The 24,483-nt window shown below is 38.7% G+C and overlaps 2 protein-coding genes and 1 long non-coding RNA gene across 20 annotated transcripts in view; 1 reads left to right on the top strand and 2 right to left on the bottom strand.

Annotated features, from left to right (window-relative positions):
* The first annotated feature begins 733 nt into the window (after window positions 1-733).
* ccdc170 (coiled-coil domain containing 170) lies at window positions 734-7,070 on the top strand. The gene is made up of 11 exons (XM_063006920.1): window positions 734-811; window positions 2,003-2,135; window positions 2,236-2,492; window positions 2,915-3,059; window positions 3,138-3,323; window positions 3,538-3,855; window positions 4,790-4,969; window positions 5,126-5,299; window positions 5,705-5,947; window positions 6,239-6,454; window positions 6,738-7,070. The coding sequence occupies exons 2-11, from the start codon at window positions 2,025-2,027 to the stop codon at window positions 6,996-6,998; spliced, it is 2,091 nt and encodes a 696-aa protein (XP_062862990.1). The 5' UTR covers window positions 734-811; window positions 2,003-2,024; the 3' UTR covers window positions 6,999-7,070.
* Window positions 2,151-6,428, bottom strand: LOC134324959 (uncharacterized). Its single transcript, XR_010014245.1, has 3 exons — window positions 6,334-6,428; window positions 3,107-3,143; window positions 2,151-2,277 (listed from the first exon to the last, which is right to left on the bottom strand). It is a non-coding gene; the product is annotated as an uncharacterized LOC134324959 (long non-coding RNA).
* A 775-nt stretch (window positions 7,071-7,845) lies between the features above and the next one.
* syne1b (spectrin repeat containing, nuclear envelope 1b) overlaps window positions 7,846-24,483 on the bottom strand; it is a 100,668-nt gene continuing 84,030 nt past the window's right edge. For 11 of the 18 annotated variants that reach the window (XM_063006904.1, XM_063006905.1, XM_063006902.1 and 8 more), the window contains 30 exons: window positions 24,227-24,360; window positions 23,752-23,956; window positions 23,368-23,550; window positions 23,125-23,271; window positions 22,860-23,014; window positions 22,468-22,615; window positions 22,242-22,336; window positions 21,341-21,575; window positions 20,616-20,810; window positions 20,364-20,489; window positions 19,573-19,728; window positions 18,475-18,633; window positions 18,184-18,350; window positions 17,206-17,368; window positions 16,893-17,080; window positions 16,600-16,750; window positions 16,313-16,495; window positions 15,268-15,405; window positions 14,977-15,168; window positions 14,241-14,559; window positions 13,927-13,995; window positions 13,204-13,346; window positions 12,884-13,010; window positions 12,457-12,665; window positions 11,887-12,087; window positions 11,666-11,794; window positions 11,310-11,522; window positions 10,900-10,992; window positions 10,169-10,227; window positions 7,846-8,779 (listed from right to left, as the gene is read on the bottom strand). In XM_063006904.1, the coding sequence (XP_062862974.1) occupies window positions 8,530-8,779; window positions 10,169-10,227; window positions 10,900-10,992; window positions 11,310-11,522; window positions 11,666-11,794; window positions 11,887-12,087; window positions 12,457-12,665; window positions 12,884-13,010; window positions 13,204-13,346; window positions 13,927-13,995; window positions 14,241-14,559; window positions 14,977-15,168; window positions 15,268-15,405; window positions 16,313-16,495; window positions 16,600-16,750; window positions 16,893-17,080; window positions 17,206-17,368; window positions 18,184-18,350; window positions 18,475-18,633; window positions 19,573-19,728; window positions 20,364-20,489; window positions 20,616-20,810; window positions 21,341-21,575; window positions 22,242-22,336; window positions 22,468-22,615; window positions 22,860-23,014; window positions 23,125-23,271; window positions 23,368-23,550; window positions 23,752-23,956; window positions 24,227-24,360 (4,932 nt within the window). In that variant the 3' untranslated portion in view covers window positions 7,846-8,529. Of the gene's footprint in view, window positions 8,780-10,168; window positions 10,228-10,899; window positions 10,993-11,309; window positions 11,523-11,665; window positions 11,795-11,886; window positions 12,088-12,456; window positions 12,666-12,883; window positions 13,011-13,203; window positions 13,347-13,926; window positions 13,996-14,240; window positions 14,560-14,976; window positions 15,169-15,267; window positions 15,406-16,312; window positions 16,496-16,599; window positions 16,751-16,892; window positions 17,081-17,205; window positions 17,369-18,183; window positions 18,351-18,474; window positions 18,634-19,572; window positions 19,729-20,363; window positions 20,490-20,615; window positions 20,811-21,340; window positions 21,576-22,241; window positions 22,337-22,467; window positions 22,616-22,859; window positions 23,015-23,124; window positions 23,272-23,367; window positions 23,551-23,751; window positions 23,957-24,226; window positions 24,361-24,483 lie in introns of those variants that run through there. The other 7 variants (XM_063006903.1, XM_063006918.1, XM_063006919.1 and 4 more) reach the window with 5 other exon arrangements.

Raw genomic sequence — 24,483 nt, 5'->3', positions numbered from 1 at the left:
CCCAGACAAGTCTAAGGGATTCTTGTGGGGTGCCCGGTTTAATGTAATCAATGTTTCTTGAGTTTTTCGGTCGCCTCTTAGTGCACATGCAATTAAAAACTTGTCAGATATACCATGTCTTGCAACAATATACTTAACACTCTATAAATTGCAATAATGTAAACGTTCTGTAAATCTGTCTTAAATCACTTAAATTTGTTGTTCCCAAATTTTTCAAGAACACCAGTACGATTTTATTAAAATAGTAGGTTACAATCTGTTTATCAGTGTAATCATTTTTACACACTAGTTGTATGTAAAACATGCTACATACTAAATTCTAGTAAAAGTGTTAAATGCTTATATATAAATGACATATAGATGCTTAATAGAGATAAGCACAGTATTACAAGATCAGTAGGTTATTCTCAGCTATCCTTCATAACATGGTTCAAACCTGTTCAAAGGTTCATTGTTTTACCAGTGTTTTCACCAGTGTTTATTTATTGCATTGTAGTATTGTAATGACAGTGGGTCGCGTTAAATTTAACAAATCATCTAGGTACTTTGTTTCTCTTTTAAATCACTTGTTGTATTTTATGACTGTTAAGTGTGTCGTTATTTTGTATCCTTTATTCGTAAGCAATACAGCAGCTTGCTATAATAAGAGCACTCAGTAATGAAAGACACTCAGCAGCGCCCCTATCGGTGATATCCTGAATGTTGGTATGTTGCTTAGAAACATCAAACTACAGAGAAACATTGCAACACGTCTCCTGGGCATTTACTATAGAACATTTAACTTATTTAGACAAAAAACTACGTTCATGAGGTAAGAAATGACAAACCCTGTTTATAATACGTAAAACATAATTACTGTGTATTTTGCTGTTCATACCTAACAAAACTAACACTTGATTTAACTCTTAAAATGGTTTGTAGATTAACTTTTGGCAGTTAGAGGCTTCTGGGACATGAGTTTGAAGCTCTCCTCACTGTATGTGAAGAGTTTTGTGTGTTCTCACTAGTGTGGGTTTTAACCAGGTACTCCAGTTTCCTCCCATCTTTCAAAAACTGAATGTGAAGGTCATAAATTAGTAAGGTGTAAGTAAATGAGTAAAAGTGTGTGGTGTCCTGCACAAAAAATAAAATGATAGCAAAAATATTTCCTAGTATTTGACAACAGAACTTAATAACATGCATATTTTACTGTAAATTTGTGAGATGAAGTATTGCTCCCTTTATCTTTCCATATAAAAACAGCATCATATCAATATCAACCCCATAGTGTATAGTCGGTATAGTGTTCTTGTGGTCATAAGAGTAATCCTTCCTTCCCCAGATGTGAACAGCTGAAATACTGCCGAAAAGTCCTATTTTTGTTTTGCCTCACCAGATTACTTTGTTCCAAAGTGTTCTGATTTGTCTAAATGATTGTATGCAAATTGTAGACATGCATCAGATGAGTTTTGTTCTGTGCAGTGCATTGCTTATTGTTCCTTGTGTATTAATTGTTTCTGCTGCTTTTAAGTGGTCCTGTCACTAGTTTAAAGTAATTGTTGGCTTTTATTCAACATTTTCAATAATCAGTCTTGCTTTGTCTTATAAAGTAAAATCTTTGTTTTTGCTCATAAATACATATTTTTGAGTTCAAAACTATAGGTTCAAAGACAAAAGACATTATTTGTAAATTTGTATTAACTTTGTGTATTTATGTGTGTATATATTTAAAGTGAATATGCATTTAGAGTATATTAAAGTTAAATACTTGTGGTTAAATACTTGTTATCCCTCACTGTATTCATGCCATGTGCCCAGTATTTTCAGGTGGCTATAAACTCATTGTGACCATGTTTTTCATAAATATAAAACACATTTTTATTGGTTACATTTTACTTTATTTTTACTAACAGCTTTATTGCGATAAGGATGGCAGTGACCCATCCTGATATTATTATAATAATATATAACTTTGAAATGATAAAGTCATATGAGTAACTAATACATGTGTTAACTTACACAGGTAAGCACCATTTACCATTGCAATGGATGATTCTGTGATGCAGCAGCACCTGCTTCACTACAAACAGACCACTGAGTCTGCACGTGAGGAGCTAGCAGCCCTACAGGCCAAAAATCAAAGTCTCCATACACAGGTTATGAGTTCTTTAATACTGATATTAAAGGATGGTACATTATAAATGTATTTTCATTATAAATGTATTTTCAGACTATTTTTGTGTGTCACTTCAACAGCTCCTGGATTGTCGGTCCAAGCTTTCCTCTCAGGAGGCAACGCTGCAAGGGATGAGAGATGCAATTGAGAGGCACAAGGAAACAGAGGCCAGACAGTCATCTCTTATTAGTTCCCTTAGGGAGCGTACAAACAACACAGAACAAGAAATGAGCTCCATAACGTCCTTCAAAAACATTTTAGATATGAAATTACAGGCCCTAACCAAGGAGAATATGGAGTTAAAAGAGAAAACATTGGAAATGGAAATTAAGTCAAAGTAAGCTTTGATAATTTACCCTCTATATACCATTTTTATATTTGTATATAGTATTTTTTTAAGTAGACTTTTTAGGATTTCAGTGATTTTTTTTTTTCTTTGACTAAATAATTTTAAATACTTAATTTGTCCAAAGCAATTGTTATAAATTTTTAGTTTTTTTTAATTTACTGTTTTTATCTGAAAATCTTTAGATGATTACTTTGGTGGTGTAGAAAGTACTCTAAATGTCATTTAACTTTGTGGCATTATCTACTCATTCCTTGTTAATGATGATTATGAACTCCAGTTGGTTTTGCAATTTTAAATGGCAAAAGGTTTGACTTAAACTGTACCCTCTTTGCACCTTGGGTAATGAAATTGTACAGTATCTTTAGTTCAGACAGTACACAGACAGTGGTAATATGGTTTGTTTTTAAAAGGGAGTATTTTGAAGATTGGAAGAAGACAAAGCAAGAGGCAACAGCTATAAAGGGGAAGTGTGAGAATTTCTTGTCCAGACTAGCCAGCAAGTTCTCTGTTGATTTAACTGAGATTGAAAAACCCATGGAGACAATCATCTCTTTGGTAAGTGTATAATAAGGCAAGTTTTTAACACAAACTTTTAAACTTACCCAAATTACCACAACTTTTTCACATCTGTAGGTGGAACTATGGAGCAGGGAGAGAGAGAGACAGAGGACTCAGATAAATGCTCTAGAGGAGAATGTTAAATCTCATGAGGTGGAGTGTAAGGCCAGCAGAGAAACAGTGAAGAGACTAGTTGCTGATGTGGACCATGAACAAAAAGTCTCAGCTCTTCGAGCTAGTGACCTAAACTCAGTCAGACAGGTATGATCATGTTCCTCTCTCTGACATGAACACATCTAGCTGATATAATCATAAAAAGTAAAGTTAATCATAAAAAGTCAAAATTGGGATTCAAATTGTCAAAAGTAATTACTTTCATGATTCAATTGGCAGACCAGACCTCTCTTTAAAATGTGGAAAGGTTTATTGGGATTAAACAAAGAACCTTATCTGCACTGTACATTATTTCTTCTAGGAACTTGAATGTGTTATGCAAAAGAAACAGAGTTTGGATGGAGAGAATAAAAGGCTTAGGAGAAAGCTTGAGGAAAGTGAGCTTGCCCTGGATGCAGCTAGGGAGGAGTCTGGCGGCTATGAGAAGCGCTTTCAAGATCTGGAGCAAAAGCTACTCAGGAGCCAAACAGATGCCCAGGAATTAAAGAGTCACAGTGAAGCCTTTTTCAGACAGTCGGTTGTTCTGCTAGGGTATGATCCTGCTAGTGATCTGCCTGAAGATGAACACATTTTGGAAAGAATAAAAGAAGTCTGCAGGAAAGAGAAGACCAGTGTTATGGTAGTACTTCACCATCATACAAAAACAGCAGTTAATTTTTGTCCCAGTTTATCACTATCTAGTTATATCCAATTACTTTATATCCAATTTCTTTATCACTATTTAGTCACATCCAATATCCTCTACTTCTGCTAACTTCCACTTCTGACCTAGGAGAGCCATGACTAACACATGCCCCCTCCGACATGTGCAATAGCCGATTGGATCTTTTCACCTGCATGCGGCGAGTTCATACGGGACTCAGTTCTGCATACAGAGACTCACACACTGATTTTCATTATCCCCTCCCTCTCTGGAGGTGCCATCAATCAGCCAGCAGGTCTTAATTGCATCAGTTATGAGGGACAAGCCAATCAATGTCCATGTAGGCACCCAGCCTGCTGGTAGCAGAGCTGAGATTTGAACTCACAAGTTCGAGATATCAGCTCTGGTGTGCTAGCGTGTTTTACCACTGCGCCACCTAAGCACACTTATGGTTTATTATTTCTTATGGTTAAGTAAAAGCTGGCTGTTAGTGGAATATTATAACTTTCACATACTGGCTATTTTGGCATGTCCACATTTATAAAGATGCTCTATGCATTTATTGAATTAATGAGTGTAGTTTATTTGTTGCTATGGACTAAGGTTGGACAGTTGGTTACCCTTCCTCCACCCATCCAACAGTACTAAAGGACAGCCACAAAGCCACAAACCAGATTGCTAAGTTTTTAATTTCTGAACACTTACTGGCCAAAATACTAGACATCTGTCAATACAGCTATTTATATAGAGACTTTAATGTATTGTTTACATGTAAACATGTCATTGACACAATCTGTAAGTAGAGAAAAGCAATGTGCTTCACATTATTAACACTGTGTTTGCTATGCATAGTGCGTTTCAAAGTGTAATTCACTATGTTATCACTGTATGTACTGTCCATGTGCAACAGTCTGTGACAGAGATGAAGGCCAGACTGGCTGAGGTATTGCAGGAGCAAGGAAAGCAGTCAGAACTTCAGAGTGTAGCAGAGCAAAAAGAGAAACAACTACAATACAAACTGCAGGACATGGAGTCTGAGCTCCTCACTGCAAGAGTGAATCAAGATGGACAGAATCATGAAAAACAACAAGTGAGTTCCCTTAAATGTGATTTAGTCACATTATTTCTTTATGCTGGATGTTTTCTCACTGTTTAAAACAATCAATTACCTACATTGAGTTATGTTAGTGCAGATTCTGAATTTCACTGCATTTTATATAATTGGGCTGTTTTATTTCTTATATAGTATCTGAAGTTTTTGGAGCAGCTTTCGGAGAAACTGAAAATTGAAAACTTAACTACTGATTTGGGCTTTGACATGCGACTTGAGGCAATACTGGCACGTGCAGAACAGCTGACTCAACAAGAGGGGACTGCTTTAGTTGAAAATAAAACTTTGGTCTACAGTCTTCAGAAAAAGGTTTGGAAATGTTTGTTCTGAGCATGAGTTTTTGTACTAGATGTTTCTGTTTTGCCTAGCAGAGTAGTAACAAAGAACCCTCAAATTAAGTGTAGAATAATATACTGCGTGTGGGCATGACTGTTTATTCCCATTCTGTTGTAAGCTAGAATAATGTGGATACTGAAGAAAAATGTATGTACAATATTATCATCTTATATTTATACAGCTAAAGGATAAATAAGGTACAGTGGAAATTTACACTAAAAAGGTCCTCTGTAACTTAATGATGCTTCTGTATAATTAGATTTTAAGAGCATAGACAATATTCCCTTAAATGTACCATTTTATAATTTATGTATCTTTTTTGAAGAGTGTGTGTCTAATGACTAAAAAAATGCTCATATCTCTGTTGGTTTGGTGCAGCTGAAGGAGCAGAAGCAGCGTTTGGATAGTAAGGAGTTGCACATAGAGCTGCTGAGGAGGAAGGTGACTCAGCTGGATGAAGAAAAAAGGAGTCGCTCAGCTCTGGCTGTGGAGCGGGATGACGCCACACTGGCCAGCAAGAAGCTGCAGAAGAAAGTGGAGCGGCTTCAGGCGGAGCTCAGTGTCATGCGGCTCTCAACCACTGAGCTTAAAGCACAGCTCTCCCACACCAATGAGCTCAAGGTAGAGGGGAAGACAGCTTTAGCTCATAGACCAACAAATGGCAGAGTGTTTTAAACACTGTAGTAAATGGTGCTCATTTACTATTAATAAAACCACTTGATTATGTATTTATGTTTTACAATTATGTAGCTACAATACTTACGTGTACAGATACTGCTAGATAAAATATAATGGGATGTGTGCTAATGAAGTTACAAGGACCACAAGTACTGTGACACAATATACAATAAAATTGCTATAAAGGTTCAAATTTCATAATGGCATGGACATTGCTTTGTTTGGTGCAATAAGATCAGGGTGATGGAACAAGACACAACCATTGAAGAGCAGAGTAAGAATCTGGACAAACTAAAGAAGAATAAGGTGAAAGCGGAGAACAGACTCACCACAGTAAAGACAGAACTCCATAATCAGGAACTCAGAGCCAAGGATGAGCTACAGCAAGCACAGGGGCTGCTCCACAGCCAGGCTAGTGCCATAACAGAGCTCACCCACAGGGAGAAAAAGGTAATTAATAATTACTTACACACCCACACGTCAAAGAGAATGTTGTTTATACAGCCCCATCCCATCCCCCCCACACACACACACTTTCTTTGAATTCATTAGGCTCAGATTGCACATTTTAAATATAGTACTTAAAAAAAATTCATCTGACATCAAAAGAATAAGGCCAGGGAAACAAATGTCTTGATTGAAAAATGGTAGAGGGATAAATACTTTTTCATACACTTTATAATCTTAAAATACCTAATTCTATCATCATCCTCTCACCTTGTTTGTGTTACAGCTGCTGGACTTCTTCACTGTTGTATCTCAGATGCTGGGGGTGCACATGCCTGCCTCTATGCCCAGTAGTGAGGTTATTAAAAGGCTGGAGGTTCTTCTTCACTCAGGCCATCACCTCCCCCTGGTCAGCCACTGTATAGTGCCACATCAGCACCACATGGATCTAATCTCAGATGTCTGTGACTGTTCCACATTTACAGGAGGCTCTCTAGGGACAGAAGCATGTACCTTCTCTCAGCCACCCACTACAACTACACCCTGAGCAGCAAAGGTCCCTGAATGTCAATGTCAGATTAAATTAATGGCTTATGATTATTTGCCCAATAGGAAGGGATTACTTTTAAGTCCTGGTCTTTTCTTATGTTTGTTTATCATACATTTTTGAGTTTTTATTTTACTTTATTTTAGTGGATTGAACCTGGTTCTCTGTAGGGCTGCTTCTTTAGGTATTATTGATAAGAAAGCACTATACAAATACATTTAGCTCCAGGACTAATGGCACCCTTGCTAAAAGTCGTTTTGTGGACTCTTCTTTTCACCCCACAGATTTTTGAACAAGGGTCAGGTCAGGAGACTGAAATGGCCATGGCAAAAGCTTGATTTTGTGTTCTTTTAACCTTTTGTTTGGATTTGCAAATGTTTAGTATAAATGTAACAACTGAGACCCAATTTTACCTTATTTTTTACATGGCCTGGTACTTAATACAGTCCAGGGCTCCATGTATTGCCCCGTGTAAAAAAGTGTTTCTTTGTTTTTTCTTTTATTGTATTTCAAAAACATTTTGAGTGTTTGCTGCTAAAAAAAACTTTTTGTTCAGTTTACCATTAAATCCAGGTCTGGTCAAAGTTCTACTCTCCTGGCAGGCACTCAAATAACACTATTATGGGAGGGTCAGAAAGGGTTTCTTCTTAATTTTACCTCAATAGTAACCTTTGCTGTCTGGTCATGTAGTCAGGGTGAGTAGTGGAGGATACACATACAACAGACTTTCTGTGAGAATACATCACTGGATGGTGTGGATGGTGCGGGCAGCAATTCAACATTTCAATGTAAGATTATCTTTGGTTGTCTATTGCTAAAAAACAAAACTACCCAAAACAACATCATGTTCATACAGTCTGTATTTTTAATGCAAATGTGTCTTAAGCTTGAGCAAACTGTACAGGGATAATTATGATATTATCAGTATTTCTTTGTTATAGAACACAGTATCTTTATTATATATAATGTGGTTATTACAGTCAGTTAGGATTAAAATAATTTTGGACATGGTTAAATTTATTAATTCATAAACTATTTTAAAAGCAAAAGTTTAACACATGCCAAAAACACATATAAAAATAGTTGTAATGCCGTATATAGTTCTTTAAAATTTATTTTACAGCTCATTTGTTATATAAGCAATTATATGTATTTGTTGCAATAAATCAAATACTTTGTAATGATAAAATACAAAACCAAAAATACAAGCTCGTGAAATAAATGACAGCTGATCAATATCAACAATATCTTCAACACTATCTTCAATAAACATGTAATACTATACTATTTAGTTAAAAATACTTCTTGTAAATAGATTTTTTTAATTGGAAGAACTATTTGTACCACTAACACCCACCTGTACAGTGTATTTAGTTTCAGTGCAATGAGCTTCTTCCTAACATCTACACTAAGGGACTTAGCAGCTGTATTTAGTTATACTGACACAAAGTGATTAGCCTCAGCTGCTAGTCTAGTGGTCAACGTTAGTTTACCAGTCACAGTAAAATCTTTGATCTTATTAAAACTGAACTTATATAGGTGGAGGCCCATTGGTGTAACTAAGCATAGGGTTGAAAGAGTTGGCAAAGTTGTTGGACTGGGAGCAACTGTAGTCCTCCTCAGCCAGAGGCACCAAGCAGGCCAAGGCCACTAGGAACAGCAAGAGTAGCTGCACAGGCATTGACACCAAAAGCACTCGCCGAAGAAAGGTTCTACACCAGGAGCGCCGTGCTTTCTCTTCAGAATGGGAGGAATCGGATCCAGCGACGCTGAGAGGCCTGCTTACACAAGGGACACATTAGATCACATAGACACAATTAACAATTAGCACATTAGCATCTTGTTTTTACAAATATTTGTATGGACTGTTGTTTAAATGTATAGCCAATACCTTCTAATCCCTTTGGTCCCTTTCTATCTCACTATAGTCTTTTTAGCTGATCAAAATACAAACCTTTACTTATATTGAGTTAGAGCCCTTTCAGAGTGTTTTTAATGTATTGCCATATTGTTAAAAAGCTGTTACAAGCATGCCAAAAAGAGATTGCTGCCAGCAGTTGTTCCTTAAAGCAAGTTGTAATGTAATTTATCTTTGAATAGCTCACCGCACATGCTTCCTACAAGACACATAAAACCAGAGCTGATAAATGCCTATGATTGGCTAGTGTCCCTTTAATTAATAGAAGACTAAAAAATTGCACCCCTTCCACCCAGAGATCAGTGCATAATGTGCTAGCTCTCTTGGACTCCCAATAACGGCCCTTAGCTAGCTGGTCAAAGTGGTGAAATGATGGATGGAAGTCTTCCTCTAGCAGGTAAAAGAAGAAGCCGTTGGGGGCTGTAAACATGCCAGAGATTATCAAACAGGTTCTCCTATCTCTGGAGCAACTGTTGGACTTTTTCTTACCTTTATGCCCAAGGCTCTTCTTGCCCGGATACTCAATTTGGCTGGATGGCCACGCTTCATCATAGCTTGAGGTTTATTATGACAATGCAGTTTAAATTGTGGGTCTATATAGACTCAAGTTTGTGCCTTTCCAAACAATGTCCAATCAATTCAAATTGCATTGGTTGACTCAAATTGTGTTCTTATACATTTAAACCCTTGAGCCTCATTTTAGCATTGTAATGACTTATAATGCCCCAAATATGACATCCTACACTTTACAACTGGATACCTGAGGATCCACAGAAAGCACATAAAAGAAGATGGTGGATTAGTCATTAAAACGATGAGACAAACGAGAAAAGGGAAAGAGAACAAGATTGCGGCGAAGACTTTGTTCATTGCAGACGCTTGATGGCTAAAGCGATGGTATAGGTAACGCTCAAAAGCAAGTAGCCAGTTAATATTTTCAGCCACAGATTTTAAGCAGAAAAACAGTCAGGTTGATCCTGGTTTAAAAAGCTTTTACATTTATATAAGCATAAACTTATAGTTATCTGGTGCATGTCCTCTTTTTTATATATTCTGTTTAAAATCCCTAGCCTGAGGAGTATCTAGAAGCACTGAAGATGATGGAATTCATTCACATGAGCCTTTAGACCTATGTACTGGCACCGGATTTTGTAAAAGTTTGGATCAACACAGCAGACACCAATGTCTGCAATCAGGCCATGAGTTGAGTTCCATTATCTTCTAGGTGTTCTAGAATCCAGGAGAAAAATACCTGTATTGTGGACTTCTTATACAGGGTCCAAGCTGTGACAGACTACTTTTGCTTCGATGCTGTTTGCAATGAACAGGGAGGTAAAAGAAAGAAAGAATGTTTCAGTTCAGGCAAATAAAAAAAAAACTAATAATGAAAAGTAACTCAAAAGAAAAACAAATCAAATGAGTAGATGACAGGAATTCTATGAAGGTAAAGAAACTGTTCCATTAAAGCATCCTGCAAGAGGTATATTAAATACCTGCACATACAAAAAAATACATTTATTTACTTAATAAATAAATATATTTTCATTTATAGTTTTACATTCTTAAAATTTTTGTTTGTATATATCCTACATGACTACATTTGGACAGCTTTTGAACAGTATTCTTTTGACAAAACTAAATGAGGATATAGAAGGATGATGAGTCCAAGAAAAACATGTGAAAAGAACTAAAGACAGAACATAGGGGTGTACTCAGATCCATTTTAAGAGAGGTGTCTAATTGGAGTTTAATAAATCAAAGGAATGCAAAGATAAAGAACACCTGGTAAAAAAACAAATCTAGGTACAGAATTGTTTGGAATTTAAAAATAGGAGGACACATGAACTAGTATTAATCCTGACTACACAATAATAAGTTTTCTTTTGTCTCTGTAAACCATGTTCCAGGGACATCAGGGCACAAATAAAATCACTTTAATGCAACCATCTTTTCATAACCCCACAAAATTTTACAATACGTTACCGATCGCTGACGACTGGGAGTGCTTCGTCCAGATACGGGACTTAATGAACCAGATGTGTCCAGTTCATCAGCAGATGACCAAGATGTCAAATCCTGACAAAAGTTTAAAATAACGGAAGCAAAAGTAATTTAGTTTTTTAGTAACTGTCTCCAGCATTAAACTTGAATCAGGGCCACAATGCAGTCCAGTGTCAGTGAAAACACTACACAAAAGCAGATAAATAATTATATTAAATCTAATAATGTTTGTAAATTAGCTTAGCTGATTGGCTTGATTTTAAACAGGAAATTATTTCTGGAACCAAGCCAGCCAAAATGGTGAGCATTTACAGTTCAGCTCTATAGGATGGTTCTGAAAAATGATTTAGTGATAATTCCATAACTGAACTCCCTAGTTTAAATCGAAGTACCTGCTGACTGCTGGTGATGTCCAGAGTTTTCTCTAGTTCCCTGATGTCTCGTGTCACCTCTTTCAGCAGAGTCTTAAGTCGATTGCCAATAATATGCACCTTCTCTTTGGCCTCTAGGCATTTACCACCCTCTGAATGGACCAGGAGCTGCAGGGACATGTCCTGCAGGGAAGCCACCTTCAGCTGAGAGTCCAACAGCTCCCGACGGATTTGCTGGGAAGAAAACAGGCAAGAAACAGTAGAGTTTCAGTTTCATTAACAAAACAGTTTCATATAGTTTCAGTTTACATTTTCATATTAGAGACTTAAATATTAATAAACATAAAATATCAGAGGTACTATATGAAGTTCTGTACCAAGAGGTTTCTGTGATGTTCATGCAGAATGTCACTGTCCTGACTATGATCAATGGGGACAATCTCATTTCTTCTGCGGTCAATATTCTCTAGCCACAGCAGCAGACCATGACTCATTTCATGGAAGTCCTACAGGACAAAGCGTAAGGTGTACAGTTAACATTTTAACTTTACAATATTAAGTTGGTCTGTATGTTTCCTATAATAGATAAAAGACTTGCCTGGCACTGCATTAGTGCATCTTGAAGAGAGTTTCTCCATTCATCCAGAGAGCTGGTTAGTCGCTCCCATCGGTTATTCATTTCCTTTAGCCGGCCCTGCAGCTTCTGAGATTCCTCACTATCCGAATGCACAAACTCAGAACTGCATAGATTTATGGACAGCACTATGGCTTTCCGTTTATCCACACCCTTTTGCAGCTCCTGGAGTGTAAAGAGAAACACTATTACTGACGGTATATTGGCTATGACCTGAAAATCATGGATTAATTTGCTAGTAAGTTATGACTACATTTTGCTTACCAAGACATTTTATTAGTCAACAATAGTGTTAAATGTCTAAGATATGTGCTTATTATTTGTGATATTATTCAACCATTTAGCCAATGCATTTGATTGCCTTTTTACTTTCTGCACTAAAAACTAAAAAGAGCTCAAAACACTCCACAAAAGTGTAATTTTATTTAAGGTAGTTCAGATACATGCCAGGCCTTGTGGGCAGTGATAGAATACACATAAACAGCTTGTCCCAGGTGCCTAGGCTACAAATTAATGCAGTCTGAAGTGGCTGACCTTCAGCTTCTTGATGCGTAGCTCAATGGTGTCGATATCAGTAAGAACGTCCAGCCTCCGCTGCTCCAGCTCTTCTTCAGCCTGATCCAGCCAGGTACATAAGCTGGAAAGGTCGGAGTTAAATTGTTGCCATTGCTGCATGTTCTGCTTCATGCGCAGCTCTTTACTAAGAGCCTGGGCCTGTAGTAGTTCCCAGCGCTCAATTACACCTGCAGGCCACAAGCAGAAAGAAAAGGTTTATAGCCTATTGCAGTAAAAATGCTTTCCCCCCATAAAATCTTTTAGCTAATTTTTTGTTGCTTCAGGTCTTCTGGCAGCCTCCGGGACCAAATTTTCTTCTTTCATCAGTTTTAAAGGGAAATACAGTTCTTGGTACTTGGTTCTTGAACTTCAGCAATGTGACCAAATGTATAGGAATTATAATTACCTGAGGTCTGTGCCTCTGAGCTGTTAGGGTTTACAAAGCCTGCAAACTTGTCATCTTCCTCCTTTAGCTCAAATCCTACCCTTTTGACTGTGTCAATACTGTTACGACATTCCCCAAGTAAACGCATCTGCAAGGCAAGACACAAAACGTAATCCCACAAAACTGCAACAACTTTATATTAGTAGCAAGCAACACCAATCTGGATTACTTAAGTGCTAACGGTAGTAATATGGTGCAGAATTATTAATAACTACACCTATTTGATTTCTAAGACAGTTTCTAGAGAAACAATGCATTATTCAGGTCTCTGAGGAACTTACATAGCCCATGTAAGAGGCATCCAGCTCAGGGCCAGTAGGTGTCCGGCTACGGATGATGTTCTCAGTCTGCTGCAGGTGAAAGCAGCTGGTGTCTAGTGCCTTTGCAAGCTGCCGGAAATTAGTTTCCTCAGAGGTTGCCTCTCCTGCAAATTTAATAAGAGGTTAACAATTCAATTGATAAATTATCTGAGTCTGTACCCGGACAATAGTAAGACAGCTAATTGAAACCAAAATTATACAAAAGATATTGGTGCTTTAAGCAAAGTAAGTGTATGGGTATTATTCAAAACAGGACTTTTACTCAGTAGCTTTTACTCAGTTTACTGAAAATTGTTCCACTGTTATGTCCCAAATTCGGGTCTTGCCAAACTCGATTGCTATCAATTCATAAATCAAAATGCATATCTAAGACATTGTGAATAATACCCATGTGGTTCTCAACTACACAGAAGAAAAGTAAAACACCCTTAGCAAACTCAAAAAGCACCAATCTGTCCTGAGAACAAACTGCAGTTTTACATGCGAAAGGTTAAACCTTGAAAAGAAGGAAAAATTGGGTTAGGAAACTGCTGCAGCAATTTGTACTGTGATTTGTTTTGTGAGTAGAAACACAAAAAAAATCAAAATTCCAAGCAGCAGGCTGTGAAAGTAAATCTTTCACTAGAAGGTAGTTATGTGCCCCAGCACTTCATCATGCTGTGGCTTATGTCTGAGGTTGCCTACCAGAGATGGACCTCAGTGTTTTCTCTGTTAGTTTTACATATGCCTCTGGGCTCTCTGGGATCACTACATCTGAAAAGAAACATATACAATGTATACAGCACAGTTTTGGAAGTAAATCTTAAACGATTAATTTCAGATATTCCCCTAAACCATGGAATTATTCGTTTTTCATTCATCAAACATACAGTTGAAATTAAACATAACCTTGCACATCACCTTGTTACATGTTAGCTCTGGATGCTTAGGAGCCAGTTTATAGTCCTGGTTTATTGTTATAACCCCTGGTCACAGACTAATTACAATTACAGACTGACCTGAGAGGACAGATTCTTGGCCTTGTAGGTATGAGCCATCTTTGCCCTCTTCTCCTTGCTCCGTGGCCCTGGTGGCACTCTCCAGTACACGGGACAGGTCATAGTCATGGTCCCACTCCAGAGGGATGGACTCAACACTGGCTGGAGTGTCTCTGCCTGAGCGTTCAGTTCGCAGAGGGGCCGATCGACTGGAGGAAGGCACCGGAGAGGGCAGACCGTCACCCAGACGCTCACTCCATGGAAGGCTAGAGAGATCAGCCGTCTCATCTAAATCAAACTCCCGATCTGAGTAGGAAGTATCAGCCTCATCATCTGCGACCTATTGAATACAAACATTTTTTTAAAAATGTATATGAAGCCCATCATCTAAATTATCTAAAAAAGAGAGTATGTAGCTGTACATAGACCAGGCTGTACAGATGTAAATACAATTTATTACTTTCAGCATTTTGGATTTATTTTGCTTTGTTTATGTCTTGATTGATTCCTGAGAGTTGTTCTCTCCCTGTTTAATGTAGACACAATGGCATTGCTGGTTTGGTTTTCTCCATTTCTTTCCTCAGGAATGGTTTTGAAGATAAATAAAGTGATTTTTTGCAATGTATGTATAGCATTTAACTATTTGAAAAGTACAAATTTGACTGTTCTTTTAATACACAAATTGAATTTAAACTCAACTAATCCTTAAATGGATGTCTATGTTATTATTTCATAAAGACGAGCAAAGCAGCTATACCGGTAGATGAATGAGTTTCTTGTAGAAGCGTTCCACTCGACCAAACACCTCCTGGCAGTAGCGCTGCAATTCCTCGAGCTCCTCCTCAATGACAGCAGCATCCAGTGGCTCACTCTTCTCTATCAGAGTCTCCCCTTGCTGCAGAATGTGCTCAATCTTGTTGGAGTTCACTGAGATCTCCAGTTGGAATGCCTGCATTGGTAAAATGACATCACAAAATCAGAAAATTATTTTCCCCCCAAAAGAGTAACATGCTAAGTAAATGATGCTAATAGCTTAACAGATGCTTACCCTAAGTTGTTTAATTTTGGCCTGGACATCACACTCAGAGAAATGCTCTATGTTAGTAAGTTGGAGGTCCATCTCAGTCAGCCACACCAATACGCTGTCTCTGGTGGTCTCGAATTCCTCCCTTTGAGTAATGAAGTGCTGCAAAGCAGGTTTTATACAAACAAGTTGTCATTGTGTAGAGTTATATTTAAATTGCCATTTGATTTGTTTAATCAAAATGAATTAACAATTAAACACAGAAATGCCTACAGTTATATTATAACTGTTATTTAAGTCTATCGCTACTGTGTTGCACAACAGTGAAATCTTTGTTTAATCACTGTAATCTAATGAACCACAGTAATCTAATACAGAACAAATGACTCCTCTGTTTTGGTGGTAGGGATCACATTCCTGTTTCCCCTACCAGTCACAGTAACACCAGCCTGATTAATGCATTTTGGGCATTTGTAAGTGTATATTCATCAGGAGAGCCTGTCTTTGTTCTGATGCATGAGCTATAGTTAGAAAGAAATGAGAAAAAAGAAGTGTATGGCTTCACATGTCTTGGAGGAGTCACATGCTAGTCCTTGGCTGTTCTGAGGTATGGAAATGTCAGCTAGTGAGTGGGAATAAGGAAAAAAATTCTAAAAAATTATATACCCTTCTGGTTCCTGTAAGAATGCACCAAAAGTGCATCCATGGTAGTTTTAATTCTTTGTCCAGCATTAATATGCACACCTAATTCAACTTGCCATAACATTTAATAAATAATTAATAAAGTCTAGGGAGAATTTAAATGTTTAACTTAAAAATTTATATTTGTAGGTGCTTGGGTGGCGTAGCGGGACATTATGCCAGCCCACCACTGGGATCTCAGCGGTGCTATCGTCCAACCTGGCATCTACGGAGACATGATTGGCTATGTCAACGGGGGAGGGGATAGCTGAAGCCCTGCAATGAATCGGTGCTTTATCTGGGGTATTCCTTCTTTGCACCCAGTGTTTTCCATTAAAATCAGATGCATCCCGATCCTGACCTCCTGTCTAAAAAGATGTTTGTATACCTTGAGGCGGCGCAGGATAGAGGCTACTCTTCTCTGTATGTTATCCCAGCGTTGGTTTCCGTCGTGGGCCATCTCCCGCAGACGGCAGGCTGCATCAGTGCGGTTCTCTCTTGCCAGACGTCTGTACTGTTTGTTGATCAGCTCAAGCTGGGTCAGGCTCTCTTGCACCTGCCGTTGGAATGCCTTTAAATAAACAAATGGGTTATTGTAAGACTTAATTCTACACATGTTCCATACACCATACAGAAACATTTTAAAAAGCTCATGGTCTGAGCCCTGAACCCTACCTCAAACTTTTTCAGTTCTTCCTTTGCTGTGGTGTACAGCACACCTGATGAATTTGCTGAGGCTGCTGTCTTCTCAGACATTGACAACCATTCCTCAAAGTTGGAGAAGTCTTCCAGAAACCTTTGCCAAAGCCGCCATGTCTCCTCAATCCTACAATAAAAATGCTATTTTGTTAAAACCCACTATTAATAAAAAACAACTACTCAAAGTGCAACTTTTAATTTAATAGTATCTGTAAAAAAATATAAACAGAAAAAAAAAAAATAAAAGCTCTCAGATCAGGGAGCCTTACTTAAGCCTCCTCTCCATCGACATGGCACAGATGCTTCTCCAGCGACGATCCAGGCTACGTGTGGCCTGCTGTATAGAATCGCATTCTACGTCTGTAGCACAAGCATCACAGTCGTGCAGAAGCACCTCACACAGATTTAGCACAGAGGCCACACCTGTGCTGTGCTTCTCGATGTCCCTCTGCAGCTCCTAAAAAAGTGCATATTAGGAACACGAGTTTGTTGTAGGTTGTCATAGAGTTTCTATGCTGTAGGATAGTGAGATAATGTGTGTATGAAACTATGTCTAAAGTGTAAGCATGTATGTAAGTGTACCTGCTGCAGGTCCAGTTTTCTCTGAATCTCCTGAAAGTCACAGGTGTCATAGACCATAGGCCGGGAAAGCTCAGTCTCAATGTGGGCCAGCCAGGAACGCAAACTGCTCATGTTTTTGTCCAGCTGCTGCACAGCCACCAGAGTCTCTCGCAACTTTTTCGTCCTGATACATAAAAGCACCATTGTCAGACACATGTACCACTCAACACCACTTTTAATTCATAGATACACATTGCTTAGTACAAATACTTAAAAACACATGAAATAGATTAAAGCTACGCAACTAAAATAATAAGGTTTTAGTATGGTAAAGCTAAAGCTAAATTCTAATGTACCCATACTACAAACCTCATAAGGCTAAGACCAAACTGTATAAGCATATCAGGCAGGTTACCCATAATACAGTTCAGAATGTGACATGCCAAACAAGCATTTAAGTTCATAATGAAAATGTGTTTGAACATGCCCGATTAGATTTTAGATGTATTTTATTTGCAATATATTTGTGTAGCAGGTAGTCTGGTAGGTTTGTTTATATTTTTATTGATTTTATGCACATAATAACAGCAGTTAAAATATCTTTTGTAAGAGTTTTGCAAGAGTTTATATTACTAGCCGGTCCTCACCAAACAGACATTTAAAAAAGAATAAAAGAACAGCTGTGACATATGTTATCCAGCATGGTCCACATAACAGACCTGTCACAGTTTTTATGCTGAATGCCCTTCCTGAGGCAACCCTCCTATTTTTATCCAGGCACAGGTCTGACACTCCGAGTGCACTGATGTCCGTGCAGACGTTCAACCAACCATAGCACTTCCAAGATTTGAACCCTGAATCCTGGGTTCTCAGTGGTAGTGGGCTATCGTACTTTACCGCTAAACCACCCTAGCAATCGAAAGCCTGTCTAATAAATGTATATAAATGGAATGGATGTTAGAACTTTTCACATTCTTTCTGTACCGTTTAAACTCCTACCTTGCACTGATGAGATTGAGTAGGTGCTGCCATTGCTCGTTGACCTTGACCAGCTTGTGTTCAATCTCTGAGGCTTTGGTCTCATGGCTAGCTCTAATCAAACGCTCTCCCATCTGCTGAAGCTGCTGCTTATTCTCTTGGGCCAATGTCAGCTCCTCCTGATAGTCCTGATACCACACACAGACATTAATAACATAACTGTGTTCTTACAGCAAAGGATGTAAGTATTTAACAACAGTAGCTTGTTTACTTTAAGTGAGTACAAGTACCGGTAGTGTTTTAAAGGTTTACCTTTCTGAGTTTCTCAATCATCTCCTCGATACTGATGTCACCATTCTGGGAGACCTTGTTCTCCATACGCGTGAGCCACTCACATAGTTCTTTGTACTTTTCATTAAAGATGGCCCACTCGTTCAGCTTTTCACTCACCTGCTGCCTGCGCAGAGACAACTGCACACAGACAACAGTCAAGTCAAATACTTTACGGTTCTGATTAATCCCAAGTTAAAAAAAGAAACTACAATCCTATTCAGTAGTTGTTACTGTACGACATACACACCTATACAGCTGTAGAACAGAATAAAAACATATGGTTGCATGTCATTAAATCAATACCAGCTTCTAAAGCTGATAATATAATGTGACAAGCCTGCACACATCCTGTGGTCGACATGCTTATGCAGCGGATGTAAGCAAACTGACAGGAAACTATCTCTGTTTTACATGTAAGTTTCAGTTTCAAACCTGAAAAAGTCTTGACATTGCAAAAATATTGAAAGTTATAGTGATAGGTTTGAAAAACATGTTTAGAGCCAAAGTTACATTTTTAAACATCCTATGACTCGAAGAAAGATTATCGGCACTTGGCTTTAATTTGTCTTTTAGTATGAGAAACAAGCAAAATTTCAGTTATAAACTGAGATCAAGGTGTGCCACAGTGGTGCAGTGGGTAGTGCTGTCACCTCACAGCAAGAGAGGCCTGGATTCGATTCCCTGACTGGGTGGCCAGGGAATTTTTTGCATGATCTCCATTTGTCAGTGTGGGTTTCTTCCAGGAGCTCTGGTTTCCAACTGGAGCTACTGAATTGCCCTAAGTGTGTGTGTGTGTGTGTGTGTGTGTGTGTGTGTGTGTCTGCCCTTTGATGGACTGAGGACCTGTCTGGGTGTTTCCTGTCTTTCGGGAAATGAACTGCAACTCATGACCAGGATAAAGTGGTGATGAAACAGACGCTGAATAAATGAATAAATGAACTGAGCTCAAATATAGTGCAGCAGCGCCCCCACTTGACAATAAATGGTAACGTTGTTGTTTGGCAAACAAAGAAAGGTAAAATATTTTGCTGTCTCTAACATCCCACTTCACTGATAAAATCCACATATTTAATGTACCTGATGGCAAATCTCCTCCCACTGGCGCTGAAGCAGTTCTATGCGCTCCTGCAGCACACAAAGATCTTCACTGCTGATGTAGCTTGAGAGAGACTCTCTCAGCACAGTCAGATGAGCTAAATCCTCTGTCCAGCCATCAAACATGGTCTCCAAGTCCTGCATTTAACATATTGGTAAATACTTATTTCAGTTTCCAAATGTCTATATTAGAACAGCATTAACAGTGTTGTACAAATAGATCATAACATTGTAATATTGTATCTTTCACTGCATTATACTGTATAATATACCCCAATACCACAAAGCTATACCAGGCTCCACTCTTCTGGGAAAGCTTTCCACGTGATTTTGGAGCATGTATGTCTAAATTTGTGCCCTAATTGTGTGTCACTAATTTTGGATTTGGATGGCTTGCAAATGACCATTTTATCTTTTTTTATCATAACTCACTACAGACATTATTTTGTAGGTATTCTTGGACTAATGTTGAAGAATCCTTGTAATTTTACTTTTGTTTATGTTGTCATGTGTATTATATATTTTGTTTATTTATTTTAGCTTTTATTTGTTCTCTTTGCAACTTAGCTCTGTGCAGGCCAATGAAGTTTCTGCATTCCAGCCATAAAGTCCTTGGTTGCGCAGTAATATTTTAATGTTAGCCACTGAGACATTTGTCCCAGTCGTCAGGGGGAGGGGGATTCAGTCATTATTGAGTTTAAAATGGTTTAATCATGTTGTAACCCAACTATGTCATACAGAATAGCAGCATGTTGTATAGTAGTGTATAGTACCATGCATCGCATCTGCTCAGCCTGCAACTCCTCATGGTGATCTGGTAGAGGTTGAGAAAGCTGGCGCTTGAAAGCCCGCAGTTTCTCCAGAGACCCACCAATGCCCTCCTCACATCTCTCCCAATCCTGCAAACAGATAACAGTTTCCATATCCTTTATTGCTAATGTCTTTCAAAAAATTGCATACTATTTTCATACACTGCAGTAGCATAACAAAGTAGCCATAATTCATTATAATGTACAAGGCTGTACCCTGAGTAGTACAGCCAACTGTCTCTTCTGTTCTTCCAGGCAAATGCTGGCATTTCTCCAGCGCTCTTGGATGCTGAGTAGTTCCTCTTGCAGTGATGCCTCAGCCCGGCTGTCGGCAGATAGCAACAGCTGCCTGCCAGCCTCCACAGCCAGGATGTAACTGCCCTGCTGTCTTTGCAGCACCTTCTCCTTCAGCTACAAAGACAACACAGGGTCAACAGGAGGTGTTATGCTAGGTTACTACATTTAGAAAAAAGTTCATTATTTTTGTTTGTTTATTTAGCTTCCACCCAAAAACGATTCTTATATATCATTCACATTATTATGATAAAAGTAGATCAATGCATCAGTTTTAAAAATAACATGTTTAACAGTCAAAAAACTGTATTTTTAAATGCACCCTAGAATTGCTTTAGAAATGTTCTATTTTACAACACAAACTCATATTTTTTGTTTGTCAGAAACTGAGGCAACAGCAAAAAATTCCCAAACTAACAGTTTATTTCCTTTTTACTTACTTTCACCATTTTATCAGAACTAAAAACAATCTTCTAAAGGCCTCACTGCAGATATTACTACCTGTTAAGCATTAGTGAATTCAAACTGAATGGATTGTTAAAAGGTTTTTAAAATGTTTTTCCCCAATTGAATTCCATAATGATGTACAGTGAATGAAGCCCAATACCTGCTGTAATACCATAAATCATACGAGCAGCTCTGGTTACCTGCACCGCACCCAGCATGGCTCGAGCTTGTTGTAAAGGTACTGGAGCTCCAGACTGTAGAGCATCAGTATGTTGTGAGACCTCAACCAGCCATTTGCGCAGCTTCTCTGCCATCTCTCTGTAGCGCTGCCACTGGCGAAGCAAACTGTCTATGATACCCCTGCGCTGCTGTGCCCGTCTCACCACACCCTGCCACTGGTTACTCAGCAGGGCCAACTTCAGCTTAAACTCATCTCTGCAGAAGAAGAACGCAGCAGATACCATAATCAATGGGTACTGATTCAAAAGCTGAACGAGTAATTCAGTGCTTAAAAAGTGATTCAGCTCTTAATAAGCGATTTTTAAAAATTATATTTATGCACTTTTCTCTTTCTTACAATCTAGTCATATGTAGTTGACCTGTTGTATCACTTCTAGTGCTGAAGAGGACTACCCTAACAAAGGAAGTTTGTAACACACGCCTCCTCCGACATGTGCAGCTTGTCAACCGCTTCTTTTCACTTTGAAGAGGCAAGCTGTAGCATAGTGGTTAAGGTACTGGACTAGTAATCAGAAAGTTGCTGGTTCAAACCACTGCCGGGTTGCTGCAGTTGGGCCCTTGAGCAAGGCCCTTAACCCTCAATTGCCCAGACTGTATACTGTAATTGTAATATAAGTCGCTTTGGATAAAGGCGTCTGCTAAATGCCGAAAATGTAAATGTTGTCCATGAAGGCACTTTCAAACAGCACCCCACCCCCACCCCCCAGACACAGCCAATCATGTCTGTGTAAGCAACCAGCCAGCCAATAGCAGAGCTGACATTAGGCCTGAATAGCTCAAGATCTCAACAGTGGTTGGCTAGCATGTTTTACTGTCGCGCCACCCAAGTTTTTAAAAATTCATATGATTAAATTCCCTCACCTGTCATCCACTTGTCCTTGCTCAAGCATGTGCTGTCCATCGCTAATAATGGAGTGAAGAACCTGCTGTCGACTGAACATCTCTGCCTGGAACAGCTACATTGCAAATATATACAAACAAAATATACAAATCAGGGTGTGATGCAAAGTTAGTAATCTGTTTGATAACAGTAAAATGACAGGCTTAGTTGGATAAATGTATTTTTTTAATACTATGTATGGTAAACCTCATGAGCTCTCTGCTGCTCCATCAAGCTCTGGAAGTTTCCAGAGATCTCCACAGCCAGCTTTTCCTCTGTCTGCTCCAGGAACTCCATCCAAGTCTCACACTTCTCCAGAAATGTTTGCTGCTGCAGCAGGGTGGCCTGCAGCTTACTGTGGACAAATTACATTGATGTTGTGTGAAAATGTGCTTACAGCATAAAAAATGTAATGCTCTTTTTAACAGCCAACATTTTCACAGTAAAACAAAAACATTTCCATTTTACTTTAATTTATTTTGGAACTAATTAATTAATTACTGCTTTTTTTAGTTTTTTCTTTGTTATATTACATTATTTAATAATAACTGTAATGCTGTGTACTTTAATACCAGGGTACACCTGAATACCAGTCATACCTGAATCTCTCAGTAGTTTGGGCTGATGTGGTAGCCCAGCTCCTGTTCAAGTTCTGCATGCGTTTAACCTCAGAGTCACTAAGAGGCAGTCTGTAGGCCAGCTCATTTAGTCGCTCCAGGTCTGGCGACATGCTGCTGAACTTTAGCATCTGTTTCTGTATACGCACAAGGTAAAATTTACATTTATTATAATGCTGTGCTATCATTACACAGTAGACTAAACAAAGCTTAAGATAATATGCTATACGTCAGCGCTTAGTCTCACCTTTAACTCCTTCATGCGTTCCTCAGTGGCTGACATATCAGTGGAACCATTGGGGTCCTGACCCTTAAGGGTCTCCTCGGCCTCGACTAACCACCGGCCCAGAGAGTTTAGCTGCTCACTGAAGGTCTCATAGTCCTGCATTCCAGCCTGTAAGTAAAGATACACACACAGGGCATGTTTATCATAACAGTACACATCTACATGGCTTGTAATGTTTCATATATCCATAATTAGAAATTATACCTGCAGAGCAGCCTGCTGTCGGTGGAGGGCTTGATCCATGGAGTTAAGACGCTGTAAAAGGGAAAGGTGGTCTGACTGGATGGAGGCTGCAGCTGAGGTGTCGACTTGCTGTTTGAGCTGCTCGCCTAGTTCCAAAAGGACTTGCAAAGATGCCTGAACTGGGGCCTGGGAACGCAGCAACTCCTAATGAAAGCATGAGTCATTATTTAAGTGTATTATGAGCTTTGTCATATTTCTAAAATATATATACATAACACAAACAAACATGAATTAACTTGTATCTTCCACCTAATTTGTATTTTTAAAAAAACTAACATCACATCCGGTTCTTGATAAAAAATACTGTAGAGATAAAAAGAAGCAGAGAAATAGTCTCTGACTTACAGTGCAGTCTGGAATCCAAATGGACACCTCTTCCTCAGAAATGTCCTTTCTGCTAGCAGTTTTTAGGAGCTGCTCTGCTTTCTCCTCCAGGTTCTGAATGCTGTGCTTACTCTGCTCATACAGGTCCCTATAGCTCTGCCACAGTTGCAACAAAGCTTTGCTGCTCTTTAGGCGCTCCACAATCTCTTCTAACAAGCTGTTCCACCTGAATTACAAACATTTACACATGGAAATAATATTTAAGGGGCGGATGGTACGCCTTTGTCATATGTACGTACATATACTGTACATACAGTATGTACAGTACAATGAAATGCTCTTTCCGCTAAGAGCACAAAGTCACCTATTGTTTGGCGCCCCTGGAGTGGAAAGGGTTAAGGGCCAGAGGCTGCATGGCAGAACCCTCAACATTTCGATTGTCTCATGTGAATGTGATCTGTATATATAGTATCCATGTAAAGGGTTTTGTACCTACCTGGCATTGACATCTTTAAGTGTGTTGTTTAGAGAGTCAGACACTGATGGATGACACTCCTTTAGTAGCTGATGTATGATTGCTCCAAACTTTCTCAAACTGGTCTCCTGCTTTCCCAGCTCTTCTTGCAGATTCTGGCCCATGCACACAAGGGACCACGTAGAAATTATTACCAGTGGTAATTATTTGCATTTAGATCTTTTCATAAACACGGCACATTTAACATTGTTCATTCTGTACAGCAAAGATGACATCTG

Source organism: Trichomycterus rosablanca, chromosome 13 (assembly GCF_030014385.1).
Source record: "Trichomycterus rosablanca isolate fTriRos1 chromosome 13, fTriRos1.hap1, whole genome shotgun sequence".
Classification (NCBI taxonomy): Eukaryota; Metazoa; Chordata; class Actinopteri; order Siluriformes; family Trichomycteridae; genus Trichomycterus; species Trichomycterus rosablanca.
The sequence above is the reverse complement of the archived record's forward strand: the minus strand, read 5'-3'. Positions and strand labels throughout refer to the sequence as shown.

Coding starts and splice junctions, on each gene's coding strand:
- ccdc170 (XM_063006920.1), top strand. CDS start 2,025: ATGGATGATTCTGTGATGCAGCAGCACCTGCTTCACTACAAACAGACC. Junction 2,136..2,235: donor ATCAAAGTCTCCATACACAG/GTTATGAGTTCT, acceptor TCACTTCAACAG/CTCCTGGATTGTCGGTCCAA. Junction 4,970..5,125: donor AGAATCATGAAAAACAACAA/GTGAGTTCCCTT, acceptor TTTCTTATATAG/TATCTGAAGTTTTTGGAGCA.